Raw genomic sequence first — 25277 nt, 5'->3', positions numbered from 1 at the left:
TCTGTATTTGGCAGTGGTGCGCCTGCTGCTGGAATACTGTGTTCAGGTCTGGTGCTCAGAATTCAGGAAAGATGTTGATAAATTAGAGAAGGTTCAGAGAAGAGCCACAAGAATGATTAAAGGATTAGAAAACATGTCTCAGTGTGATAGATTCAAAGAGCTCAATCTATTTAGTTTAACAAAGAGAAGATTAAGGGGTGACTTGATTACAGTATTCAAGTATCTACACAGGGAACAAATATTTAATAACTGTCTCTTCAATCTAGCAGAGATAGGTATGGCTGGAAGTAGAAGCTAGACTTCAGACTGGAAATAAGGCAGAACTTTTAAACGGTGAGAGTGATTAGCCACTGGAACAATTTACCAAGGTCACGGTGGATACTCCATTTCTGACAAATTTTAAATCAAGATTGGATGTTTTTCTAAACGATATCCTCTACAAATTATTTTGGGGATGTTCTTTAGCCTGTATTATACAGGTCAGACCAGATGATCACAATGGCCCTTCTGGCCTTGGAATAAATGAAGAGAGTGTGTGTGTCAATTTCATACCTATAATAATTGTGATATAAAAGAAGACCAAAGCAAACACTTATCTTTTTTTGAGTTATCCTTTCATTTTAATCGATGCTTGTTTTAGAGTTATTTCTATAGAGAAAGTAGTAAGAAGTAGAACCAATAACTTTCTCCTCCCACCACCGCAACCAAATGTGTAGGTCTTGTAAAGTATCTATGCAATGATCACACAGAGGTCACTAGATTTCCTTTAATGTTACTTTAGCTGTCATCTCATATTACAGATGCATAGCCTGGGAGAACAACATTTCCAAAGACCAAGACAGCTATAATAAACACTGTAAATACAGTTCTCCAAGCTCCACAGTTCTGGATTGTGACTTCACATAGTTTCCTATGCTCTGATGTTTTCACCTTTATAGTATGTAGTTGAAACATTCAGCTCTCAAACTGATCTCATTCAGCATCAGAGAAAGAAGCTGCAGAAAACTGGAAACCAGGTATACAGTGCAGCAATAGGCTTTGGGAGAAAAGGATAAGGAAACTGTAGGAAAAAATAATACCGGGGGGGGGGGGGGGAACAAACAAACAAACCTACGGATAATCCTAGTAGTTTAGCCATATTAAATTTGCTTAAGTATTCCTTGAACAGAAAATAGGCATGGTAGCTTCTACCCAACATTCACTTGCAAAGAACACTGGAGCCAGTTACGGAAATTTTTTCAAAGGTAAGAATTGAGTTGCAAACATGCATGCACCTGTGTGAATGTCGTCAAATTTAGAGTTTTTAAGTTACCATGAAGGAAATCTATGCAACCCAGTGTGTACACAGAATACCACTCTGGAAGTCAAAACTATGACATCTGTTAAATGCAGAAGACAAGCATTCTAACAGTACAGTACTGGTAAATTTGTTTGAATCCATGCCCTTCCTTAGGCCCAGCAGGCCTTTATAGTTCAGGAATGAATCATTCTTATAACCCTACAACAACGTGGGTGAAACCCACCAATCTATTCAATTATGAAAAACAACATTTTTGAATAAGTACAATTATGGCAACTAAGTAGATGCATAACTCTGGCATTACATAACTTTTGAGTGCTTCACTCTGCAACCTTAATAGTGCTCTTTACCATAGTTTTATAGTACATAATTTCTTAAGTTTTAAAAAAAGCAAATTGAAAAATAGAATTCTAGCATGCAGCATCATACTGATACCCAGATGGTCCATCAACATGATTCGAACCTTTAGATCCACTTGAGATAAGGGAGTATCTTATAGCAATAGCAGGTTGCTGTCCTCTATGTAGATTAAAGGGGACAAGACACACACTTTGCTAGTGGGTTTCACAGATGTTTGCTGTCAGCAGAGGAATGATGAGATTCAGGAACTTTGGGTTCCACTACAGGCTCTGGAGGGGAGGGTGCTCTAGTAGCCATCGACTCTTCTGCCTATTCCCTCCCAAGCATGACCCATTCTGCCATGACCCGCCAACCTCTCCCTGTTCGAGTCCTCTCTCTTCTTCGCCCCGGCTCCTTGCCCCAGTTCCATTCTCCCTGCCTCTACAGTCCTAGTTTCCACTCCCCAGATTTCTTATCCCAGTCTCCTTGCCCAGTCAGTCCTAGCTCCCCCTCTGAGTTTGCTGGCCAAGTCCCAAAGTATTCATCACACCCAGTCTAAGTGGTCTATACGCAGACATAAGGAGCACCAAGCTGGAGTGTGAATCTACAGTGCACCAGCCTGTCACACACTAAGTGGCCATGTGGACACTGCTGCTGCACAGTAAAAGTTATAGTACCGTTTGACTTACTGCTGCATGAAACAGTTCCCTCCTCCCCGCTCGTCTGAGGTCTCTCCCCCTAACACACACCACTGGCTCCAGGTTCTAGTTTACTTACCCAGGCAATTCAGCCTCCCACACCAACCCCCTCCCTCAGCCTTTTGCCCAGTCTCTTTATCCAGACAGTCACATTTCTGCCTCTGCACCTTAGCCTCTTGTCAGATCTATTTTCCCTTTCCAAAGCTCATTCCTCTCTACACTGGTTCCTATCTTCAGGCTCCTTGACCATCCAGTCCCAGCCTCCTACCCTCTCCTCATATATCATCATCATAAGTCCTTCCCTTGTTAACAGGCTCCCAGTCCCCCACATTGTTTTCCTCACCATCTCCTAATCTTGTCTCTCCGGCTCCTAGTCCTGGTCGACATGCCCAATCAGTTACTGCCTCCCCTACTCCTTCCATCTCTCAGTCCCAATCTCCTTGCCCAACAAAGCCCATTTCATCTCCATCCCTCCAGCTCAGGCCTCCGATCCCGCAGTTACTAGTCTCAGTCTCCTTGCCCAATCAGTCCAGCCTCCCCTGAAGAATGCCACAATCTATGTTACATACCACAGCTGAAAAGCCAACCTGTCATGTGTCTTTAATTTCAGAGGTATGTGCTCTGACTACAATATTTTGCTCCATGACATTGTCACATGCATTATATTGAGCTATGTAATTTGTGATGGCAAGAGTCAATTAAATTGCAGGAGATGGAGATAAATATATTTTATTTCATATATACATACTAGGACTTCCAAATAATCACAGTTAACTCACATGATTAACTCAAAACAAATTAATCGTAATTACAATTTTAATCGCACTGTCAACAATAGAATACCAATTGAAATGTATTAAGTATTTTTTGTTGTTTTTCTACATTTTAAAATATATTGATTTCAATTACAACAGAATACAAAGTGTACAGTAGCTTTATATTATTACTTTCATTACAAGTATTTGCACTATAAAAATAATACACAGAAGAAATAGTATTTTTCAATTCTCCTCATACAATACAGTAACAATCTCTTTATCATGAAAGTGCAATTTAAAAATTTAGATTTTTTTTGTTACGTAACTACACTAAAAAACAAACCAATGTAAAACTTTAGATCCTACAAGTCCACTCAGTCTTACTACTTTACATGTACGAGAGATAATGCTGCCAGCTTCGTTTTAAGAACATTTTCACTGCTGATCTGAAAAAACCCAAAGAAGATACCAATGTAAGATTTCTAAAGATAGCTATAGCGCTCGATCCAAGGTTTAAGAATCTGAAGTGCCTTCAAAATCTGAGACAGATGAGATGTGGAGCATGCTTTCAGAAGTCTTAGAAGAGCAACACTCTGACGTGGAAACTACAGAATCCAAACCATCAAAAAAGAAAATCAATCTTCTGCTGGTGGCATCTGACTCAGATTATGAAAGTGAACATGCATCGGTCTGCACTGCTTTGGATCGTTATTGAGCAGAACCCATCACCAGCATGGACGCATGTCCTCTAGAATTGTGACTGAAGCGTGAAGGGACGTATGAATCTTTAATGAATCTGGAACGTAAATATCTTGAGACCCCGGCTACAACAGTGCCATGTGAACACCTGTTCTCACTTTCAGGTGACATTGTAAGCACGAAGCAGGCAGCATTATCTCCTGCAAATGAAAACATACTTGTTTGTCTGAGTCACTGACTGAACAAGAAATGGGACTGAGTGGACTTCTAGGCCTTAAAGTTTTACATTGTTTTGTTTTTTAATTCAGCTTTTTTTGGTACATAATTCTACATTAGTAAGTTCAACTTTCATGATAAATAAGTTGTATTACAGTACTTGTATGAGGTGAATTGAAAAATACTATTTCTTTTGTTTTTTATAGCACAAATATTTGTAATAAAAATAAATATCAAGTGAGGACTATACACTTTGTGTTCTGTGTTGTAATTGAAATCAATATTTGAAAATGTAAAAAACATTCAAAAATATTTTTAAATGGTATTCTATTATTAAGAGTGCAATTAATCGTTTGATTAATCACGATTAATATTTTTAATTGCTTGACAGCCCTAATACATTCACACACAACGTGAAATAGCTGTACTCAGAGGTTTCAGCTAGGGCTGTTTATTCTTCCATATATTGTTTGCAACATTAACCTCAGTCTTCTGATCTAAATTATGTATTGTAAAGAAATGTCTAGGAAATGTGGTTTTGATTGGAGTGGACAGAAGAGAGAGCAAGGAGATACATGATTTATTATAGGTAGGATTACATATATTCAAGAACACTACAATCTTACTACTTTTAAAGTGGTCTGTGGATGAGAGTAATTTTTTTTAATATATAAAAAGATCGTCATGCTTTAAAGAAGAGTTTGAAATGATACTGTCTATTTCAGCTAATTGCTCACCCTTAAAGGCAAAATTTCCAACATTATGTTTAAAGCCTTACTGTAAACTGAAATGTTGAGATCGCAAACAAATAACCTAAGATTTTGCAATTCTGTAATAATTATATACACAACTGAAATTCTCATATGACAATTACCCATGTTCAATATTTGGAACTTTATAAAGATTTCGATGCGTCACAGATTTTGCTTTTTTTTCCTTTTGAAACAAATGTATTTGTTTGCTTGTTTCCCCCCAACTCCCTTGATTTTTAACACAATAATTATATGTATTATAACTGGATAATAGAATCTTAGAATTTAGAAGGAAGGAAGGACCTATTAGATTATCTAGTCAATCTCTTTGTTGGTGCAGGATTGTTTCCTTCAGTCTGTGCATTTTGAGCTTTGTTCTGTCTAGTCATGGAAGTCCCATGTTATAGGACTTCCATCATTTCTCTTTGGAGAGTCTTACATAGCTGAATACATTATCACCATCAGGAAGATTTTCCAAATGTGAACTCTATATTTTCTCTCTCTCCGTTTTATCTCATTTTCCCAGTTATAACCCAAGGTTCCAGGGGCACACCAGAATTATGTGGCTAAAATTTCATAATTAAGTGGCTGTTGCACACAAGCCCTTGTCCCCTCACTTAATGCATATCATCCAATACACTGTGATTAGTACAGTGAATAGAGAGGGCTTTTAGCATCTAAATAAAAGTGTGGGTGTCCATCTGTAGTATTGGGAAGGAAAGCATCTCTTTCTATCCTCCCTCACTCTTGGCAGAGCCAAATATGACTTTACGTTTTGTGGTGGGAAGGGGACTGAATTCCTCATTTCTCATGCCAGCAAATTTCAACAGCAAGCAGTTGCTCTACTGTACACCCCATTCCAATAAATACTACTAATCTAAAGATGGAGCACATTGATTTTTCTGTAAATGATCAACTGTGAAATAGGTAACAGTGTCCATATTTAACACATCATCATTAGGCTTCAAGGTTAATATCCAATAAGATGAACATGGTTGTTCACAACATCGATTTATATTTGTCTTCACATTTTTATAGATATCTTTACAGCCATAAGACTTAGAGACTTCAACACATAACCCCCTTTGGGCCTTCTAACTCCTGGGGCCATCTGGCTGCTGGTTTGTTCCCTGCATAAATTGGAGTAGTCTAAGGGCTGTTCTATTTCATGCCAATTGCCAACAGCCCCCGGGACATTCCTGTAGCTAGAGATTACTGGGGTGCTGGGTACCTCAACCACACTTCAATCTCCTGGCTACTCTGCCTGCATTTAAAATATACAGTGTTGTTGTAGCCATGCTGGTCCCAGGATATTTGAAACACAAGGTGGATGAGGTAATATATTTTATTGGACCAACTTTTGCTGGTGAGAGAGACAAGATTTTGAGCTTATATAGCTCTTCATCAGGTCTGCACTTCAAATGCTATTTACAACTTCTGAAACTTTTCTGATGAGCATGTGTATTGCTAATTACTGAATGGAAAGAAAAGTTCAATTCAAAATGAGATGTTAATTTCTAGTATACTATGTGGGAACCACTGTGTGATGTAGTAGGTGATTTAATATCAATAACTGATGGCAGTACATAAATCAAGTTAGGCAGATATGTCACTTCAGATACAAGAGAGAGATCCCTTACACTCAAGTACATTGAAAATCCAACACTAAGTATAACTCAGAATAAAAGAATTAAAATCACAAGCCATTGGAGGAATAGTATCTCATCCAAACATCTTTACAAAGATAATATTGATGATACCCAGAATGACACATCCAGTCATACTTTTTTAAAAAAGCAGAGCTCAAAACATAATTTAATGAAACCAGGAACTTAATACTGTAGTCCCCATTTGTTATAGTTAAGAGCTGCCAAGTATTTCATTAATGTTAGTCCTAACCACCTCCAATCAATCATCATAAAAATTTTCAACATGCTGCATTGCATAGACGTTTATTTCTAAAAAGGCCAATATTGCATTTGTGCAGAATCACATTCTTCTTTCCTCCTGGGTTAGCTAAAGGAAACAAAATGAAATGGAAGAACCACAATTTGGAGACATATTACAGATAGGGGCAAAGTGACTAATGAGGAAAAAATGCCTACTGGAATAAAGATTAAATGCCATGAAACTGGGTTGGGTAAGGGAAGGAAGAGATAACGAAGAAAGTAATTCTGATTCCTGATCCTCAGACAACATGTTGCACGTCATATCTGAAAAGAACAACATTTTTTAAAAAGAGTTCTCAAAATCCTGTCTGTTTTTACTGGCATGAATTTATAAGTGACAGTATAAAATCACTAACAAATGAAAAATATTTTGAATACAAATTTAAATTACACATATTGTTGATACTTTTAGACAGGTAGAACATCCTACTAAATTGTACCCTGTTCTGTTTATAGTACAATGTGGAAAAAGAAAATTATAAATGAAAGTTACTAATGTCAAGGACTGTTTGAACAAATGATTTTTTATTTCAGTTTACAGAAAAATATGCAAGATATTGATAATGGTAACTAAGAATCACTTGTATTCACAGCTTGCATTTTATGATATGCCGGACGCTTTCAATATATATGTGTAATATAATAAATGAATGGCTTTTACTCATTCTTTTTGTTACACAAGATTTTTTTTTAATGAATTCTGGAATAATTCTAAAAAATGCAAGTCTTACCACATAACGGAGAAAAAGGGATGTTTAAATGCAACTTGTCTTGATTCCAGTATCAGTGACTCCAGTAAAGAAAGATACTAAATCCATTCAAAAGTGATGTTGGTCAACGATGAGTGTGAATTCCTGGACCCAGTGAAGTCAATGGGAGTTTTCCAAATGATTTCTATAGGTTCAGGATTTCACTCCAGGTGTCCTTTAAAAAAATAATCTTCTATGGAAGAACTGACTTTAATACCATTGACTACAAGCCATAAGTAACATGTCTGAGGAAAGCAGAAGTCGACAGAGTTGCTTAAGAGCTTTGGTTTCCTTTTTTTTCTTGGAAATCTTAAAGGGTAGCATTGAGGAATTGCTAATCTGCTTCAAGGGCTATCTCATGAGTTTTCAGATGTTCTGTTTTATCATCCTCTTGTCCAAGGCCTGAATAGAACCATTTGGGAGTGGGTAGTGAAGAACTATGGGTTGCGATGAGTTCAGGAAACTGACAGGGTGGGGCTGTATTTTCTAGTAATGACTTCCAAACTTGCTTTGGAGTCGAGAACCCTCCCTTTGGGGAGGCAGAAATTCATCAAGAAATCACTCCTAACATCTTTATCTGTAACAAACATTCAGCTCTATCAGCAACAGACTCGTTGATCAGTAATAGACAGCCCCAGTGTCATCTCCCCCAGCATCAGCCACTGATTAGGGTTCTCCTTAGTTTAGGCTCTAGCTAATCCTCATGTGCAGCATGGTGAAGTCTCACAGAGGTCAAGTGCTATCACAGGATTCAGACTCTCAGCCTGCCATGTCCCTGCAGCAGAGGCAATTGCAAGTCCATTCTCTGCCACTGCTGCCATCTCTTCTTCTCAAGAGAGGCTGCAGCAAGTTGGAGTGGGATTTCCTGCCATCTCTTTATCTAATAAGAGCTCTGTGGAGATGGAGCCCCAGTTTCTCCTGTTTGTTCAAGCCATGCCAGTCAGGACTCTGGGAGAAGGGCCAGTTTTCATTGCACTGTTATTAAACTTGTGGAGTGGGGTCTCCACATAGACAGCACCCACTTTTATATTTCTGCCTCTTCTGACTTTGCCATGGTATTGGTAATAGGTTACACGGTGTCTAGTAAAACAGGGCATGGATTAAGGATAGGCAATTGAAATTCCATCCAAACAAGACAGGTTATGCCTAAAGGACTGGGGGAAGCAACTAAATGAGACAGTGAGAATTGGTTCTAATGTTGGGAGCGAGGGGAGGGAGGAGAAGGAACTTTCTGTAGTATTTTAAATTGCTCCTAACGATCAATTGTTGTTATGTGCATCTCATTATTTGCTTGGCCTTTTTAATGTTGACCTTGCCATGGTTATCCATGCCTTTGTCACTATCATAGGACTCTGAAGTTAAGGGTACAGATGTGGGGACCTGCATGAGAACCCCTAAGCTGAATTACCAGCTTAGATCTGGTTTTGCTGCCACCACCCAAATATTTGAGTCATTTGGGAAACTCTATCTTCCCCCCCAAAAAATGTTTCCCTCCCAAGTATTATAACCCTTCCCTCGGTAGCCTTGAGAGACTCCTCCACCAATTCCCTGGTGAACACCAATCCAAACCCTTGGATCTTAAAACAAGGAGGAAGTACTCATCCCCCCGCCCTTTCCCCTTCCCCCACCAATTCCTGGTGAGTCCTGATCCAACCCCCTTGGATCTTAATTAAGGAAAAAATCAATCAGGTTCTTAAAAATAAGACTTTTAATTAAAGAAAGAAAGGTGAAAGAAAAACCTCTGAGAGATTAGCTTACAAGCTACTCTCACAGACAACAGATTCAAAACACAGAGGATGTTCCCCTGGGCAAAACCTTAGATACACAAAAGAAATCCCAATTTGATGAAACCTCTAATTGCACAAGACAAGTTACAAAAGAAAATAAATATAAACCCATTTATAACTTTTCTAATACTCACTACTCTGATAAGAGGCTGATTCCTTGATCTTTTCCACTCCGGCTAAACCTGAGACAAAGGGAACTTCCCTTCTTCCTTTTGAAACATCCTGTTCCCCCATTGGTTCCTCTGGTCAGATATCAGCTAGACTAGGTGAACTTCTTAACCCTTTACAGGTAAAAGAGGCATTAACCCTTAACTATCTGTTTATGACAGTCACCTTGACATTGGACCACTGCAATGCATTTTACATAGGACTACACCTTCAATCCATTCTCAAAATTAGTTAATAAGCAAGCTACTTCAATGGTCTAATTCTGGGATACCTAAAAGATTGCCTAAAACTCCAGGGTGAGGACCATGATCAACAACTCTACTGTTCAGGCACAATGGAACTTGTGTGTGTCTGAGGTAGCGCTTTCTGAGGACCAGCCCCAAGGCTGTGGAATGAACTTCCACAGAAACTATGAACCATCATGAACCTTACCACCTTCGATTCCAAGTGGAAGGTACACTTATTCAGCATTGATTTCGTGAATACAAACAGATACAAGCACATTTAATTAACAAAACAAAACCCTATCAAAACAAAACAACTTTCTTATGTAGTTAGTTAGGTTTTTTTTTTTTTAATCAATAAGGACGTTTACTCCCTAAAATGAAAAAAGTAATGCAATTCTTATAGATATTTAGAACTATCACTTAGCAAGAATATAAAAAGGTTATTAGTGAATTATAATGAAAAGAGGAAAACAAGAACAGTTTGCAGGGATCACTTACCCTCCTTTAATATAGTCAAGGAATGAAACTTCTGTTTCAATTAGGAAGGAAAGCAATGTTACCTGAAAGCAAGTAAAACTGAATCAGGCAAGAATGGTCATTCCTCAAATCAAATACTAGTAGAAAATTAATGTACAATATTTTCAAGGCTTATATTTATGGTATCATTTCCTACAATATTAGGGAAGAAAGAAGATAAGCAATTCATAAATCCCTTTTGGAAGGCATGAGACAAGCCTGGAAATCTAAGAAGAGTTTTAAATGACTTTGTATTATTCTAGACTAAGTGAAGGAAGGTGAAAGAAAATTTCAAGGAAACATTACTGCATGTGGGGTAGAAAACAAGTGTGGGGGGGGGTCATTGCATCTATAGAGTAGAGTAATGTCAGATGCTAAGACTAATTGATCCTTTATGTGAGCACTTCAACTTCATTTGAAGAGCTACATTAAATTATCTATATATGTTGCATGTCACCTCTAGTACTTCAGTGAATGACAACGGCTTAAACTCAAGCAAAAGAGATATAGCATTCAGCCCCATTAGATATTGCATTACATCCACAGAAGCAGAAAGTTCAGTTCAACTCTGTTTCATTTTATCTATAAAATAACATGAAACTTCCTCACAACATCTGACCCTTGGTGATCTGTGAAGATGAAAGTGGGGAAATTATCACTACAAAGTCCTATCAGTCTTTTGAAAGAGTGATTTTTTTTTAAAAGGCAATGTGCAAATTTCAATTTATACTCGCATTGAATATTATCATTTTTACGGCCTTTCTGTCAATAATTAAATCATGTTGCGCCATTACCAGTCAATTTAAGTACTATTGTGAGTGATAAATTGTTTGTGCACAAAAGGTTTGTGACCAGACTACTTACTTCTTCCCTTGTACAAAGTAATTATAAATTTCCCATTTATTTTTCATGATACTTATAAGCATCACTATTTTAGGTGTTGTTTAAAGCTGTTCATGTTCTCATAAACACTTGCGTTTAAAATGTGATTTTTACCTCCCATATTAAAAATGGCCACCTAGTGTTGGTGTACACTTGATAAGATGGGTACTGTTTTCCCATAGCCTTCACAAATGGCTGTGAGGCAGCCTGTAGTGAATAAATCCACCTCTTCTTAGTGCTTCTGGGGGTTTGGGAGAAGAAAAACTTGGAGAAAGAAGGAAGCAAACAGTGGAGAGGCCACAGATTGAGTGCAAAACGGAAAATGTGAGTTGGAAGAGGATTGTGATAGAAACAGAAGGAGAGAGTGTGGAGGACAGGGGGCTGAAGGGGCAAGGGAGCAATACAGAGGCAGATGATTAGAAAGGGATTGGCAGAGAGAATGGGGAGTGAGTCAGACAGGGAAGAAAATTACTACTGTTATTTTAATGGCGCAAAAAGCACGCTAGGTCCCTCCCCGTACAGGGAAAATACAAAACACTGTCCCATAAAATTACATTTTAACTTCAGACAGAGAGTAACAAGACAGCCTCATCTGATGCACAATCATGTTTGCATGCAGAAACATACATTGGTGCACTTTTCAAATATGATTGCACACACGCACATGTCAGAATACCTAACATGCACAAAAGAAGACCATGTTCTGAAAATCAGGATAACATACACAAATAAAATAACTATACTTTTTCTTTTAGAGACTGTTCCCTAACAAAACTTCATTATCAGATTCTGAATATTTCTGTTTTTAGCATAGATTTAATTAGAGTATTGCTCACCTTGTGCAGTAACAAGTTCTTTGAGATGTGTGTTCCTGCGAGTGCTCCACTTTAGGTGTTGAGCACCCTGCACTTGTAATCAGAGATTTTTGGTAGCAGTGCCTGGTCTTGCGCTGCCTCAGGCAGTTAATTGGCACTGTGCGACACCCACCCACCCCCAATTCCTTCTCTATTGCAGAGCATAGAGTGAAACGCCAAAGTGGAGGGGAGAAGGGAGGGTAGTGGAGCACCCACAGGGACACACATCTCGAAGAACCTCAGTTACTGCACAAGGTCAATAACCTTCTCCTTCTTCAAATGATGTCCCTATGGATGCTCCACTTTAGGGGACTTCAGAGCAGTGCCCTCCAAGGGAAAGGAGGGGCTTCGTTGTTGAAGTCATGGCAAAGGATAATACGATGAGTCTGAATAATGCATCAGATGTTGCATGCTGTGTAAATGTAGTGAGCAAGGGGCTAATGGTTCGAACAGGTGTCTGGTGATGTCCTGGAGAACTAAGTTGAGGTCCCAAGGTGGAGTGGGAGTGAGGATTTCGGGGTTAATGTTAAAGTTAATGTTGTTGAGGCCTTTCAGAAAACGTTTGGTGGTATCATGACAGATTTTTGTAATTAATTTGCCTGAGGCATTAGATGATTAGGGTGAGGCCGCAGGATTGTTAGGGGAGGAGATAAAGGAACACCCCAAGGATTTAAGTTTTAAAGCTTTATTAATAAAATAACAGTGGTGTGTGTTGGGGGCTTTTTACATTACTTAGAGAAAGGAAAAAAGCATTAGTATCCATGCCCGAACCCACTTTTATACTTACCCTTGCACAACCCACGGCTGGCCAAGCCTGGGGGTAACATAAGAAGAGGGGGAAGGCTGGATGAGAGTTCTGTTTTGTACGAAGACCGTTCAGGGTTTGCTGTTGATTTTTGACTTGCTTTTAACTTTTGGGAGGGCTTTAAGTTTTGTGGGGGGGGGGGTTGGGGAAGTGTTTAGGGACCTTTGTTTTTTGTGCTTTTTGTACCAGTTTAATCCAGCTTTTTGTGGGTTTTTTTTAATCTTTTTTAAAAACACACCGGCTTTAGGGACACGACACAAAATTGCTGGATTTTTTTTTGCTGGCCTTTATAGTTTTACGAGTTTTGCAATTTTTTTCAGTTTTGCCCAGCTGACTCCCCCCCCTTTTTTATGGTTAGTTGGGGTTGAGTAAGATGCAGAAGGGGCTGCAGGTTTTTTGGCTGCATAGAGTTTGTTTGAGCGCCATCACCTTGGACTGGAGCCCGTGTCTTATCTTTGGACTGAGCTGAGAGCTGAGGCGTAGAGTTAACCCAATTTTTTTTTTTTGGCCTTTTGCAACCTGCAAAGGAATTTTTTACTTTACACTTACACCTTTAACCCTTTTTTAAATGCCTTGCGATGCTTGCAACAGTGTTAGCAACAGACAATGCTGATTTGCCTCCCTGGGGACCCCCTGAGGGAGGAGGCCATTGGGTTATGACAGTAGTGTGCACAAAAATTGATGTGCCATCAATCTTATGGTGGAAAGTTGCTATGGCTGAGAGATGTACCCTGATTGAGCTAATAGAGAGCTCTGATCTAAATTCAACCAGAATCAAAGGTAAGGGTGCAGACACTGATGTTGTCTGCGTCGTGTGACACCAAGAATCAAAACGTCGCCATTTGTTTAAGTGTGTGTGATTGGTAGTCAGTCTGTGACTATTTAATAAAATGTTCTGTACTTCTTTGGAGCATGTCATTTCAGGTCCCTGGAGCCATGGAGCAACCATGCTTTGAGGCGGAGTGTCTCCAAGTTCAGGAGCAGGATTTGTCCTGATTCCTGGGACAGGAGATGAGGTAGGAGAGGAAAGGGTGAGAGGACTGCACACTGACATTCTGAGAATGTAGGGGAACCATGTTTGAAGAGGCCATTTGGGGGCTATCAGTATTACTGTAGCTTTGTCCTCTTTGATCTTGTGAAGCATTTGTGTTATTAGGGGAATGTGGGGGGAAGGCATATAGGAAGGGAGTGTCCCAATTGATAAGAAAGGTGTCCCCAAGGAGTGAAGGCCCATTCCGTCCCTGGAGCAAAACAGTGGGCATTTGGTATTGTACTCTGTTGTTCTACTGTGGGGAATCTTTACTTCTTGAATATGTTGTGGAGAAACACTTGTGGTCCTGAGAAAAGTTCCTGCTGAGTGCATCTGCTGTAGTGTTTTGATATCTGGGTAGGGAGGCTGTTACAATGTGGACGTTGTGCAGGATGCACCAGTGCCAGTCACATGGGTCTGCACACAGGGAGTGAGAGTGTGCAACCCCTTGTCTGTTTATGTAGAACATGCATGCTAAATTGTCTGTGAGAATTTGTATGGTCTTGTTTCTGAACATGGGTAGGAAGTTTGCATATACATTGTGAATGGCTCTTAGTTCTAGTAGATTTATGTGAATTCGGGCTTCTGTTGGGGACCAATGGCCCTGAGCAGAGTGAGAGTTCAGATGTGTTCCCCAACCTGTGAGGGACGCATCCATTGTAATAGTCAATGTGCGGGGGGGGGGGGGGGAGGGGAGTGTGTGTGTGTGTGAAAGGCACTCCTAGGCATACATTATGTGGTTGTGTCCACCACGATAGCGAGTCTTTTACTTTGCTTTGCACCACGAGGCATTTGTTTATACTGTGCCTTTATGGGGAATAAGTTGTGCAGAGCCAAACATGTACGGTTTGCATCTGTAACCCCGCGTGTTGTAGGAACATAATATTACCTGTTGGACATTTTCTAGGTTGGAATGATTGTTGCAGGGGCCTGCCAGATGTGTTTGACAGGTTCCATGATTGCATCATTCATGGGTAAAGTGATTTTAGATGATGCTGATGTTTGCAGGATGTCAACAAGCTTATGCCATGTCTCCTGCACTTCCCACAGTAAGATGTCAAGGGAATCTGCAACTCTCTTATAGAGATCCTAGAAATGTATTATCTCCCACGTTGGGAGGAAGGGGCATGATGGTGTCATCCAGGAATGATGAAAAAAATGGATTGTTGCTTTGACCTCCTGATCAGAGATTTCTTCCTGTTCTCCCATCATCTCTTCAGGGGGCTCAGATGATCCTGGTACTGCTGTGTACCCTCCCCATGTGTGTTAGGAGGTTTGAGGTGCTGAGGGGGATATGCCATCCAGGGGGCCCAATACTGCCATTGTGGAGTGAAGGGAATAGGTACCATCCATGGGTGCCCATACCACTGCTGTTCTTTGGCCCCTGTATAGTACCCCTTATGTGGTGGGGCCGGTTTGATCATCTTGCAGGTGGGGGGGGAAGAGTGATGTGAGGGATGTCTCTCCCTCGTCCTCATCATTGCTCAAAAATGGGTGAGCAAAAGTCGGTGTAGTGGTGGGACGGCTCAGTACCGAGAGTGCTGTTGTAATCTTGGTGCTGAGAATGGGAGAGTCAGGTGTTGAGTACACCCTGAGGTCTCTGGGAAGTAAGAATTGTTGTGGTGTCGACAGCCTTGGTGCCGTTGATGTGATAACAGTGGTTACTGGCTACTGTGGAGGTGTTGTCTCTATGGGTGCAATTGACAATTGCGCAATGCTGACAGGAGGTGGTAGCATAGGCCTCAGTTTTCATGTGCCCGATGCCGAGTGTCAGGATGGCTCTGCTGGTGCCGAGGCATGGGGTTTCTGCTTCCCCTGGGTGCCTGCATTGGAGCTAGCTCTCGGAGTCTTTAGCTCTTACAGTATTCAGGTACCAGAGGCTCCCACTATCTCGGCTGTGGAGCATGTCGGTACCGACGAGGTCTTTCGTATTGGGGAACGCTATTTCTTGGTCAGTTCCTGAGCCGTTGAGGACAGTATACGCTTCTTAGCCACCTTTTTATCTGGGTGGTCTGTCACGTGAGTCACAGACAAAGAAGAATTCATCAGAGGCTGCAGTCGGTGAACTGTGCCTCGGGGGCGTGTGCGTTTCTGGTTCAGATGCTGGCCGGAGAGACTTCTCCATGAACAGCAGTTTAAGCTGCAAGTCTCTGGCTTTCCTGGTCTAAGATGTCAGTTTATGACAATAAAGGCACTTTTGAGGCACATGTCCGACACTGGGATCGATAGCCTACAGGTGAGGCAGTGTTTAAAGCCTGGAGAACTGGTCATGCCCCGAGGGGAGAACCAGGAGTAACGGTTCAACAAAAACCTATTTCTATTCAGGAAACAAATAAGGGTGTTTTTTTGGGGTTTTTTTGGTTTTTTTTAAATAACGGGGATAAGGAAATGAAAGGAGTTAACTATCTATAACAAAACTAGAACTAACTGGGATATACTATGCTAAATAAGCTCTGAGGAGCTGCTGAATGCTCCGACTCATAGCCAAGGGCAGTAGAGAAGGAACTAAGGAGGAGTTAGTCGCACCGCACCAGTTAACAACCTGAGGTAGCACCAGACGGGGACTGTGCATATGTGACCAAACCAGGCACTGCTACCACAAATCTCTGATTACAAGCACAGCGGCGCTCAACATCTAAAGTGGAGCACTCACAGGGACATCATGCCAACACACTGATGCAGTATTCTACTACTTTGTTCTAACATATTAAAATCTACCACTGGCAATATATTAATGTGAAAGAAAATCACTCACTCCTTCAATACGAACTTACGATCAAATTACCATATAAATAAAGTTTCTTCTATTCTGGATCTTTTTCCATAAGTTTGTGGGAAAGACAATGGCACTTGCCCCATTTTTTAACAGAAAAATACATACAGGAATAATCATTTTCCACCTCAAGGCTGCAATCCTGCATATGGAAGTCCCACTGACTTCAGTCAGACTGCTCACATGAGTAAAATTAAGCATATACGTTTTTGCAGAACCAGCCCACATCTGTATTTAGTCTGACTTTCTGAAATACAAATTCTTGTTGATTTAGATTTATTCTTGTCTTATATTAAATTATGTTTTGATTCTCCTGGATGCCAGAATATTAAAATCAGCATTGCAGTTATTACAGTGGATCAAACTAATATAACTGAGAATAAAAAGGCTCTTGCATTTTTACCAAATACTTCACATTATTACTGGTTGTTAGTACCTCAGTGATTAAAAAACATTAGCACTCTTGCAAATTACAGTCACAGCATTTCTTAAATCTAATTCTGCCAAAAATTAAGAGACTAAATACTTTCATAAGCATTAAGGACACAATCTATCATCCCTTATTTGTTCATGTCTCTGTACACTATCTGAATAACTAAGAAAAACATTTTAATGCATTCTAAAAGTCAACATGTATTCCAGATAAAAATCAACACTGCCTCCAGCAATTCTAAACTCACAAGGAACCCAAAATTACGTTTTGGATAAAGCTTTCACGAGACACTCATTTAATCAGAGAAAAGAGGGGAACATAGAAAAACTGAGTTACAGTAAATGCTTTACTCTTGCATTCTTCCAAGTCTCTCTCTAACACTATCAAATTAGTTTGAAGATACTTTATTTCAAGAAGTCAGACAGAAAAGGAAAGCATCAGTTAATATAAAAAGTATCTACTTACTGTTCCAGAATTAATATACTTTTTCTTTTTTCCTTTTTTCTTTGGATTTATTACCTAGAAGGGCAAATAAAACTATTACAGAGGCATCATTCATTATGCAGTTGACATAGTGAAAATACTTAAGATCCTCTTAAGGTATGAAGTAGTTTTCTTTAGGTGTATGACACATTAATAGTTACACTTATGAACTGATATTCAGGAAGTCTTATCAGATACTTCACAATGACTCAACAGGTCACTTGCAATTGGTAAGAGAAGACCACACACTGTTGCTGTTGAACAGAGCCAGAAGAGCTTGCAGATACTGTATCAAGATTTTTGACAAAAAAATAGAAAAAAAAACCCTGCATTTTTTGTGAATTTTTACTTCCATTTCTTGCCCAACTCTAGTACCCAGCATAGTAATACAGTTTCGGTTTACCTTTTACATAAAGGGGACTTGCAAAGTCCAAATTTCCCACTCGTAGAAGCAACTTGCTTCTGCAAAAAGATGCTATTGTAATTCATGCTCCCTCAATGAATTGAACATGCAAATCTTAGTATTTTCAAATTTACCTAATTATGAATGCCGAAGGACAGACATGACACTACTAAAACTTGGTGCCCACAGTGATTTGTACTCACAGAAAATGTGGGCATGAACTGTTTCCCTAAACAGATAAGTTAGCCTTTAGCCCAGCTGCAAATTTACAGGGTTACTCCCTCGTTGCTATGGTAAGAACATGAAGGCATCCTATAAGCATTTTTTAAGAATATATTTTTCAGGCTTGAGCACCATGATTTACACTTTTGCAAAATCTTTTGAAATTTCACAATGTGAATTTTCATAACAGAAAAAGAAATCTATTGATTGAAACTTGAGAACTTCAGATATATTAGAAAATGCTCTGTAACAAAGTAATACATGAAGTAATAGCCTTACTTCCAGAGCTCTTTTGATCTCACTCAGTCAGCTCACTCAGAAGAACTACTGCTCATTTTTTAGGTGAATCTAGTGTTTAAGTAAGTGATAGCTTAATAGTAGTGGCAGAACCAGTCATAGTAAAAATGAGGAAGTATGTATACCATTCTACACACGTCTAAAAATGATAGTCAATTGGAGGACTATTAATGAGTCAAACTGTTGTCTTTTATGGATGTGAGCAAATGCCCAACAGGGACTTGCAACCTTCAAAGAATGGGTAAACTGGTTTGGTTGAAATAAGAATTAACACAAAATCATCACCCATGCATTAAAATAAACCAAGCAAATTTGTTTGCTTGAATAAAAATGTCAGGATTTGGCATAGTCTTTCCCTTGGTTTTATATAACAGAACCACCAAACTAGATCACAATTCAGTCACAATATTTGTAAAATGGGCATAAAGCATAGGCATATGCTGCAGTTATAGTTTGACATGTAGAAAACCAAAAAAAACCCCTACATTTTAAAACAACGTTAAGGTTGCAAAGTCAAGCACTCTAAGGTAGGAAATGCCAGAATTAAAGTTGCCCGTGTAAGCTATAGGATACAGTCTTTACATTAATTTAGATCACATACAGTAACTAGAGACTATGGGCTGGTCTACAGTGGGGGGGGGGGGAATCGATCTAAGATACACAACTTCGGCTACGTGAATAGTGTAGCTGAAATCAAAGTATCTTAGATCGATTTACCTCTCGTCCTCACGGTGCGGGATCGACATCCGCGGCTCCCCCTGTCGACTCCGCTACCGCCGTTCGCGCTGGTGGAGTTACGGAGTCGACGGGAGCGCGTTCGGGGATCGATATATCGCGTCTAGATGAGACGCGATATATCGATCCCCAAGAAATTGATCGCTACCCGCCGATACAGCAGGTAGTCTAGACGTCCCCTATATCAGGGATCGACAACCTTTCAGAAGTGCTGTGCCGAGTCTTCATTTATTCACTCTAATTTAAGGTTTTGCGTGCCAGTAATACATGTTAACATTTTTAGAAGGTCTCTTTCTAGAAGTCTATAATATATAACTAAACTATTGTTGTATGTAAAGTAATAAGGTTTTTTAAATGTTTAAGAAGCTTCCTTTAAAATTAAATTAAAATGCAGAGCACCCCCGACCAGTGGCCAGGACCCGGGCAGTGTGAGTGCCACTGAAAATCAGCTTGCGTGCCGCCTTTGGCACGTGTGCCATAGGTTGCCTACCCCTGGACTATATCATGATGCTCATTCAGCACTCAGGATGGATGGTACCTACAGAATGATCTGCTATTCAACAGTTCTTTTTATCCTCATAATTCAATGTGTGGGCCATGGCTTATTTACTGCCCTCCATTCAACCCTGCTCCAAAACCATGGGTGTTAACTTCCTCAATGGGCTTTTCTTTGGCACTCATCACAAATGTCTGAGCGCCTCCAAAATGTTAATGATTTTATCTTCACAAGACCCTTGCTATGTAAGGTAGTATTATTATTCACATTTTACAGATGGGGAACTGACACAGAGACACATTAATGTCAAAAGTATACATTAATTTTGGGCACCCAATTTGAGATACTTTCGGTCTGATTTTTCATAGCATTTATAGTACTGTTTGCTCAGTGCACAGATCTGAGTGACTTCGGTTGCAGCTGAGAATTTCCACACTTCTGCAAATCACGCCCCAGGTCTCTCATTCCCCTACCCCACTATTCTCTTTGCCCCAGTCCTCTCCACTCCTGTCCCACTGTCACAGGCTCCTGACTCATCAACTCCAGGCCCAGCTCCTAGGTCTGTCCGTAGGGGTGGGCCCTATGGACGACTGCCCAGGGTGCCGTGGTCAGGGGGCACTCTGTAGAGCGCTGCAAACTTGCAGAGGAGACGCAGGGGCTGAACTGCTGATCATGGCAGTCAGGGGCACTGGGAGGGAGGGGGAGGAGCTGATTGACAGTGCCCCACCAGTGGGCGGGAGGGCTGAGGGGGAAGAGCTGATCCGCAGGGCTGCCAGTGGGTGCTAAGCACCCATTGTTTTTTTTCTGTGGGGGCTCCAGTCCTAGAGCCCCCCCAGAGTCAGTGCCTATGCCTAGGGAGCCACAGAGGAGCAGTGTTCATGAAGGAAAGCAAGCAGCAATGCCAGCCATTCTGTGCACCTAGATCAGCTGCCCTACATGGGCACAGGATGGGAGTGCAGGGCTTAGAGGAGAAGGGGGAGCAGGAGGGCTTAGGGGAGAAGGGGCACAGGAGGGAAGTACAGGGGGTTAGGGGATGCAGAAGGTGGTTGAGAAGAAAGGGGCACAATACAAGGATTGGGGCGCAGGGAGTGCAGGGATTAGAGGAGAAGGGGCACAAAAGTGGTTAGGGGAGAAGGGGTTATTCATTATTATTATTGTGTATTTTACAAATATTTTCAGACATACGTCTCAAATTAAATGCCTGAAATCACACATTATTTTATCAGTGACTATCATCTCCCAGCTTCTCTGCGCTGTGTTCATCACCCCCTCTGTCTGCCTGGGATCTCTCCTTCCCAAATATTTGATTCTGAAACCTTTTTGCTGCAATGAGTCCTTACTCATGCACTTAATCCCACTGAACTCATGAAGGATGCAGGATCTGTTCCCAGCTCCTGCTGTAGCTCAACAGCTCAGAGTTTGGAACAGCACTATATATATCTGTGTTGATTTGTCTGCAAACATTTTCATGTTTTGCTGCTGCCAGGAAGAATAAAGAACGATTCTATGTTCTACCATACAGTTTTTGTATCCTGAAGTAAAATCACCTATGCCAGACTCCAGTTGGCTATATATAGCACATGTTGTGAGAGATAAAGCATGTTTTCTTGCCGATTCTGAGACAGACACTGCAGATGTATAATGTTGTTAAAGCCCGAATGTATGGGTTTGTACAGGAGGAATTTACCTACAAATCACTTCCTAATAAAGATAATTTCTTCAGAATAAGCTGTGGAATCAACTCTTGCAATACTGACTAGCCTAATCAAATCATCATTTTTCTAAAGACTGTTTATTAGCAGACAACGTATGTCCAAGTCCAAAATGTATACCCCTTATACTGTAGTTTTTGTACTTTATATATTTTTATTATTGCTTTTTATTTTTTTAGCTAGCACAGAAGTTGCTAAGTGATTGTCTTAAAAAACATACTCACAACAGCCAGTCAAAAAGAATACAGAACACACAGTGTTTGCTTCTCCAGTATAGCATTGTGTGTGTGTGTGTGTGTGTGTGTGTGTGTGTGTGTGTGTGTGTGTGTGTGTGTGTGTGTGTGTGTGTGTGTGTGTATATAAGTATAGAATTTAACAATCTATTGCAACTCCAATTCAACAGCTATGGATAGTGAAAATTCCTGTAGTAGATGATCCAGTGTCCATTCTTCTTTACTGGAATGTGTGAAAGACTGTATTTATGTTTTAAATTACTTACCTCCTACTTTTTTTAAAAATTACAACTACAAAAACAAAAACAGGTCAAACAAGTCTTTATCTTGTTTGTTTGAAAATATTAACTCTGCAATAATAGACCAGCAAGATGCCTTTCTCATGGCATTCTATTAAACTAGCCGGACAGAGCAGATACGAGACAAGCTCAAGGAAGCAGAATCTTTTACGATGTACAGAAAGATCTGTTGTTCTGTATAGCATTTTGAAGGCGAATTCCGCCCCCCCCCCCACCCCATGTGATGTGACAGTATGACAAATTTCTTGTAATTTAGCGGTTCTCTTTTTTTTTGCCTTCAGAACTTGATGCCCTGAGAGCAGTGGCTGCTGGTCGGGCACCGAGCTTTGAAGGTAGTGCTGCCACCAGCAGCAGCATAAAGTAAGGTGGCAATACATGATATACCATTCCACCCTTACTTCTCAGCTGCTGCTGGCAGTGGCAATGCCTTCAAAGCTCAGAGCCCAGCCAACAGCTGCCACTCTCCAGCCGCCCAGCCAGTGCTTAATTTTTGTTGAGGCTAAGCTCTGGAACCTCTTTCAATAAAAATTAAGCCCATGGGAGCCAGGGGTTGGGGAGTCCATGGGGGGTGCCACACCAACAGGGACGCCAAAATACAAGTTCATCCAGAGTGCTATTTTCCCTAAGGCCAACCCTGTTAGCTCCTAAGCATGCCAGGGATGCAGAAGGGTATTTCCTCCTCCTTTTCCATATTACCCGTTCAGCAGTGGGAGCACTGAGAGCACAGGAGAAGTTTCTTGCTCTCAGTTCCTGTGATTGGTACCAGAGCAGCTCCTAGCTGCTGGGAGGAGCAAGTACAAGGAAAGACATGACCAGTGCCTATAGCCTTGGAAGAGTGCACGCTCAATCACTCTGTGAGGATGGCACTCATGCAGAATTTGTCCAGCACACAGGAGCAGTATGATGGTGAAGCATGCTCAGTACATGAGGAATATTTAGCAAACTAAGCCATCAAACTTTTACAAGTTTTACTGAGCATCTGTGAACTGAGATTTTCAGAGGTTCATAACTTGGCCAAAGGTAGATGGCTTCTCATGGGGATGCCAATAGGCACATCCCCGGCATTAGGATGATCCATCCCGCTGCCAAATTTCAATTGCTTTTCCAAATCTAGAGTGTCTCAATTAAATGGTTGCAAGAATTTTGTTAATAGGAACAAAACAATGTATTTTTCCCTCACCTTGTTCTGAGAAATGGCTAAACCATTTTTGCAGAATATTTTCCAAATAAATTCACCATGAAGCAGACACCCAGCATGAATAATTTCAGCCCAAAGTTCAAGTTTGGCAAAGTTGTGAACAACCGAAAAGAGAGTGTTGTAATGGAAAGTAGCCCTTATAATAAAAATCTTGCCAGCCATATAAAAAACCCACCACCAACCAACAAACATTTCCCCTTTGAATGTCTGCTCAAAACCATCTGTGTAGCTAAGTCAGTTTCACTACGAACACACTGAGGGAGATGGGAGCACATTTTCAAACACCGGAAGTGGAAGCAAAGACATTTTATCAATGATATTTATCAACTAATCTCCCAGACAACTATGAAAGATGAATCCATATGGCTTACTGCCAAGTTTTACTATATAGTAATAATTGGAGATATACCAATCTCCTAGAACTGGAAGGGACCTTGAAAGGTCATTGAGTCCAGCCCCCTGCCTACACTAGCAGGACCAATTTTTTTTTTGCCTCAGATCCCTAAGTGGCCCCCTCAAGGATTGAACTCACAACCCTCGGTTTAGCAGGCCAATGCTCAAACCACTGAGCTATCTCTCCCCCCAATACTACCCACAGATGTTCTGTGAATAACAAGGAATTAAAATATTCATATTTGAAATCTTGGTAGAGCTATTAAAATGTACATTGTATAAAACCAATGTCCTATTATATTCTTTTTGCAATATAGGACCACTGTGATATAAAAGACAAGGGAATGCATGCTGGTTAAAATTTTATTCATGTTCCCTCCTCAAATTTCAGATATGCTTGCAATTAAAACACAATTTGCTTAACCACTGAGAGCCGCCAACCCTGACTGTCCTAGAAAACTACATGAACTCTTGGCTGTGGTTTAAAATGAAGAATGAAGACCACTGACAGAACAAGGAGCAATGGTCTCAAGTTGCAATGGGGAAGGTTTAGGTTGGATATTAGGAAACACTATTTCACTAGGAGGGTGGTGAAGCACTGGAATGGGTTACTTAGGGAGGTGGTGGAATCTCCATCCTTAGAGGTTTTTAAGGCCTGGCTTGACAAAGCCCTGGCTGAGATGATTTAGTTGGTGTTGGTCCTGCTTTGAGCAGGGATTGGATTAGATGACCTCCTGAGGTCTCTTCCAACCCTGATATTCTATGATTCTAAGGGGAAAAAAATCCACTGAGGTAGGGATATAATACTACTACAACTAAATCCACAATATGGGGGCCCATTCACACTCTCAAAGTTCTCTTTTCAGCTAGTAGGTACAAAATAGTGAAAAGAGAACCCAGCTCCACAATTTTTATCTTGCTGGGTTCATCATTGTGGTGTCCCAGTGTATCTGTCTGGCAAGGTGTTGGTTATAATTGCTAAGTAGTTATCATTAAAAGTAGACTATTTAAAGAATCAGGTAAAGATTATTCTCCCCTTCATAGAGTATACGGGCTATAAAGTTCCTTTAAATAGCCAAGAGAATTCACCTGGCACAGGAAAAAGATAGGAGTTGTGCCAGACCCAGAAGAATCATAGAATATCTGGGTTGGAAGGGACCTCAAGAGGTCATCTAGTCCAACCCCCCGCTCAAAGCAGGACCAATCGCCAGACAGATTTTTGCCCCAGATCCCTAAATGGCCCCCTTAAGGATTGAACTCACAACCCTGGGTTTAGCAGGCCCATGCTCAAACCACTGAGCTATCCCCCCAGAGGATATCTCCATATTGCTACAAAGATTCTGCCTTTTATCACAGCTCAATGGAGGCTGCTGTAAATTAGAGTTAAGGGGTTGTTCTGGCCCAAATCTGAGTAACACAAAGGTGGCTTAAAAGCTACCCTTACCCCATCCTGATGGACTTTATTTTAAGGGACATTTAGGGAAACGCCATTTCTTTACCTGATTCTTTAAATAGTCTACTCACCTAACAGTGAATCTGGCTTAGTCAGGAAGGGCAGGTGAGAGCTATAAGAGACCAGGGGACTAGAGGAAGTCCCTGAAGAAAGACAGTAACAGTCAGTCAGGAGACTGGAACAGGTCTCTGGGGAATACTGCACAGGCCCTCCCTAGGAAAAGGAAATAATTTACTATGAGACTGTATATGTTTGGGACCTGGGAGAAGCTGAAGGCAGGAAAGCAGCAAAAGGGGTTTGCTGGCTGGTGTCCCCAAGCCAGAGAGCCTGGGCTGAAGGCAAAAAAAGCAGAGGGCGTTGCCTGTTAGCTCTAAGATGGATAACCAGAACCAAGGGCCAGAGAGGACTAAAGGCAGGG

General features: G+C 40.7%; 1 protein-coding gene across 7 annotated transcripts in view; it reads right to left on the bottom strand.

Moving 5' to 3' along the window:
- Positions 1-25277, bottom strand: part of CPNE8 (copine 8) — a 230181-nt gene that overhangs the window by 73137 nt on the left and 131767 nt on the right. For 6 of the 7 annotated variants that reach the window (XM_045030442.1, XM_045030427.1, XM_045030417.1 and 3 more), the window contains 2 exons: positions 17401-17454; positions 10141-10202 (listed from right to left, as the gene is read on the bottom strand). In XM_045030442.1, the coding sequence (XP_044886377.1) occupies positions 10141-10202; positions 17401-17454 (116 nt within the window). Of the gene's footprint in view, positions 1-6735; positions 6976-10140; positions 10203-17400; positions 17455-25277 lie in introns of those variants that run through there. The other variant, XM_045030450.1, reaches the window with a different exon arrangement.

The sequence above is a fragment of the Mauremys mutica genome, chromosome 1 (assembly GCF_020497125.1).
Source record: "Mauremys mutica isolate MM-2020 ecotype Southern chromosome 1, ASM2049712v1, whole genome shotgun sequence".
NCBI classification, from domain to species: domain Eukaryota; kingdom Metazoa; phylum Chordata; order Testudines; family Geoemydidae; genus Mauremys; species Mauremys mutica.
The sequence above is the reverse complement of the archived record's forward strand: the minus strand, read 5'-3'. Positions and strand labels throughout refer to the sequence as shown.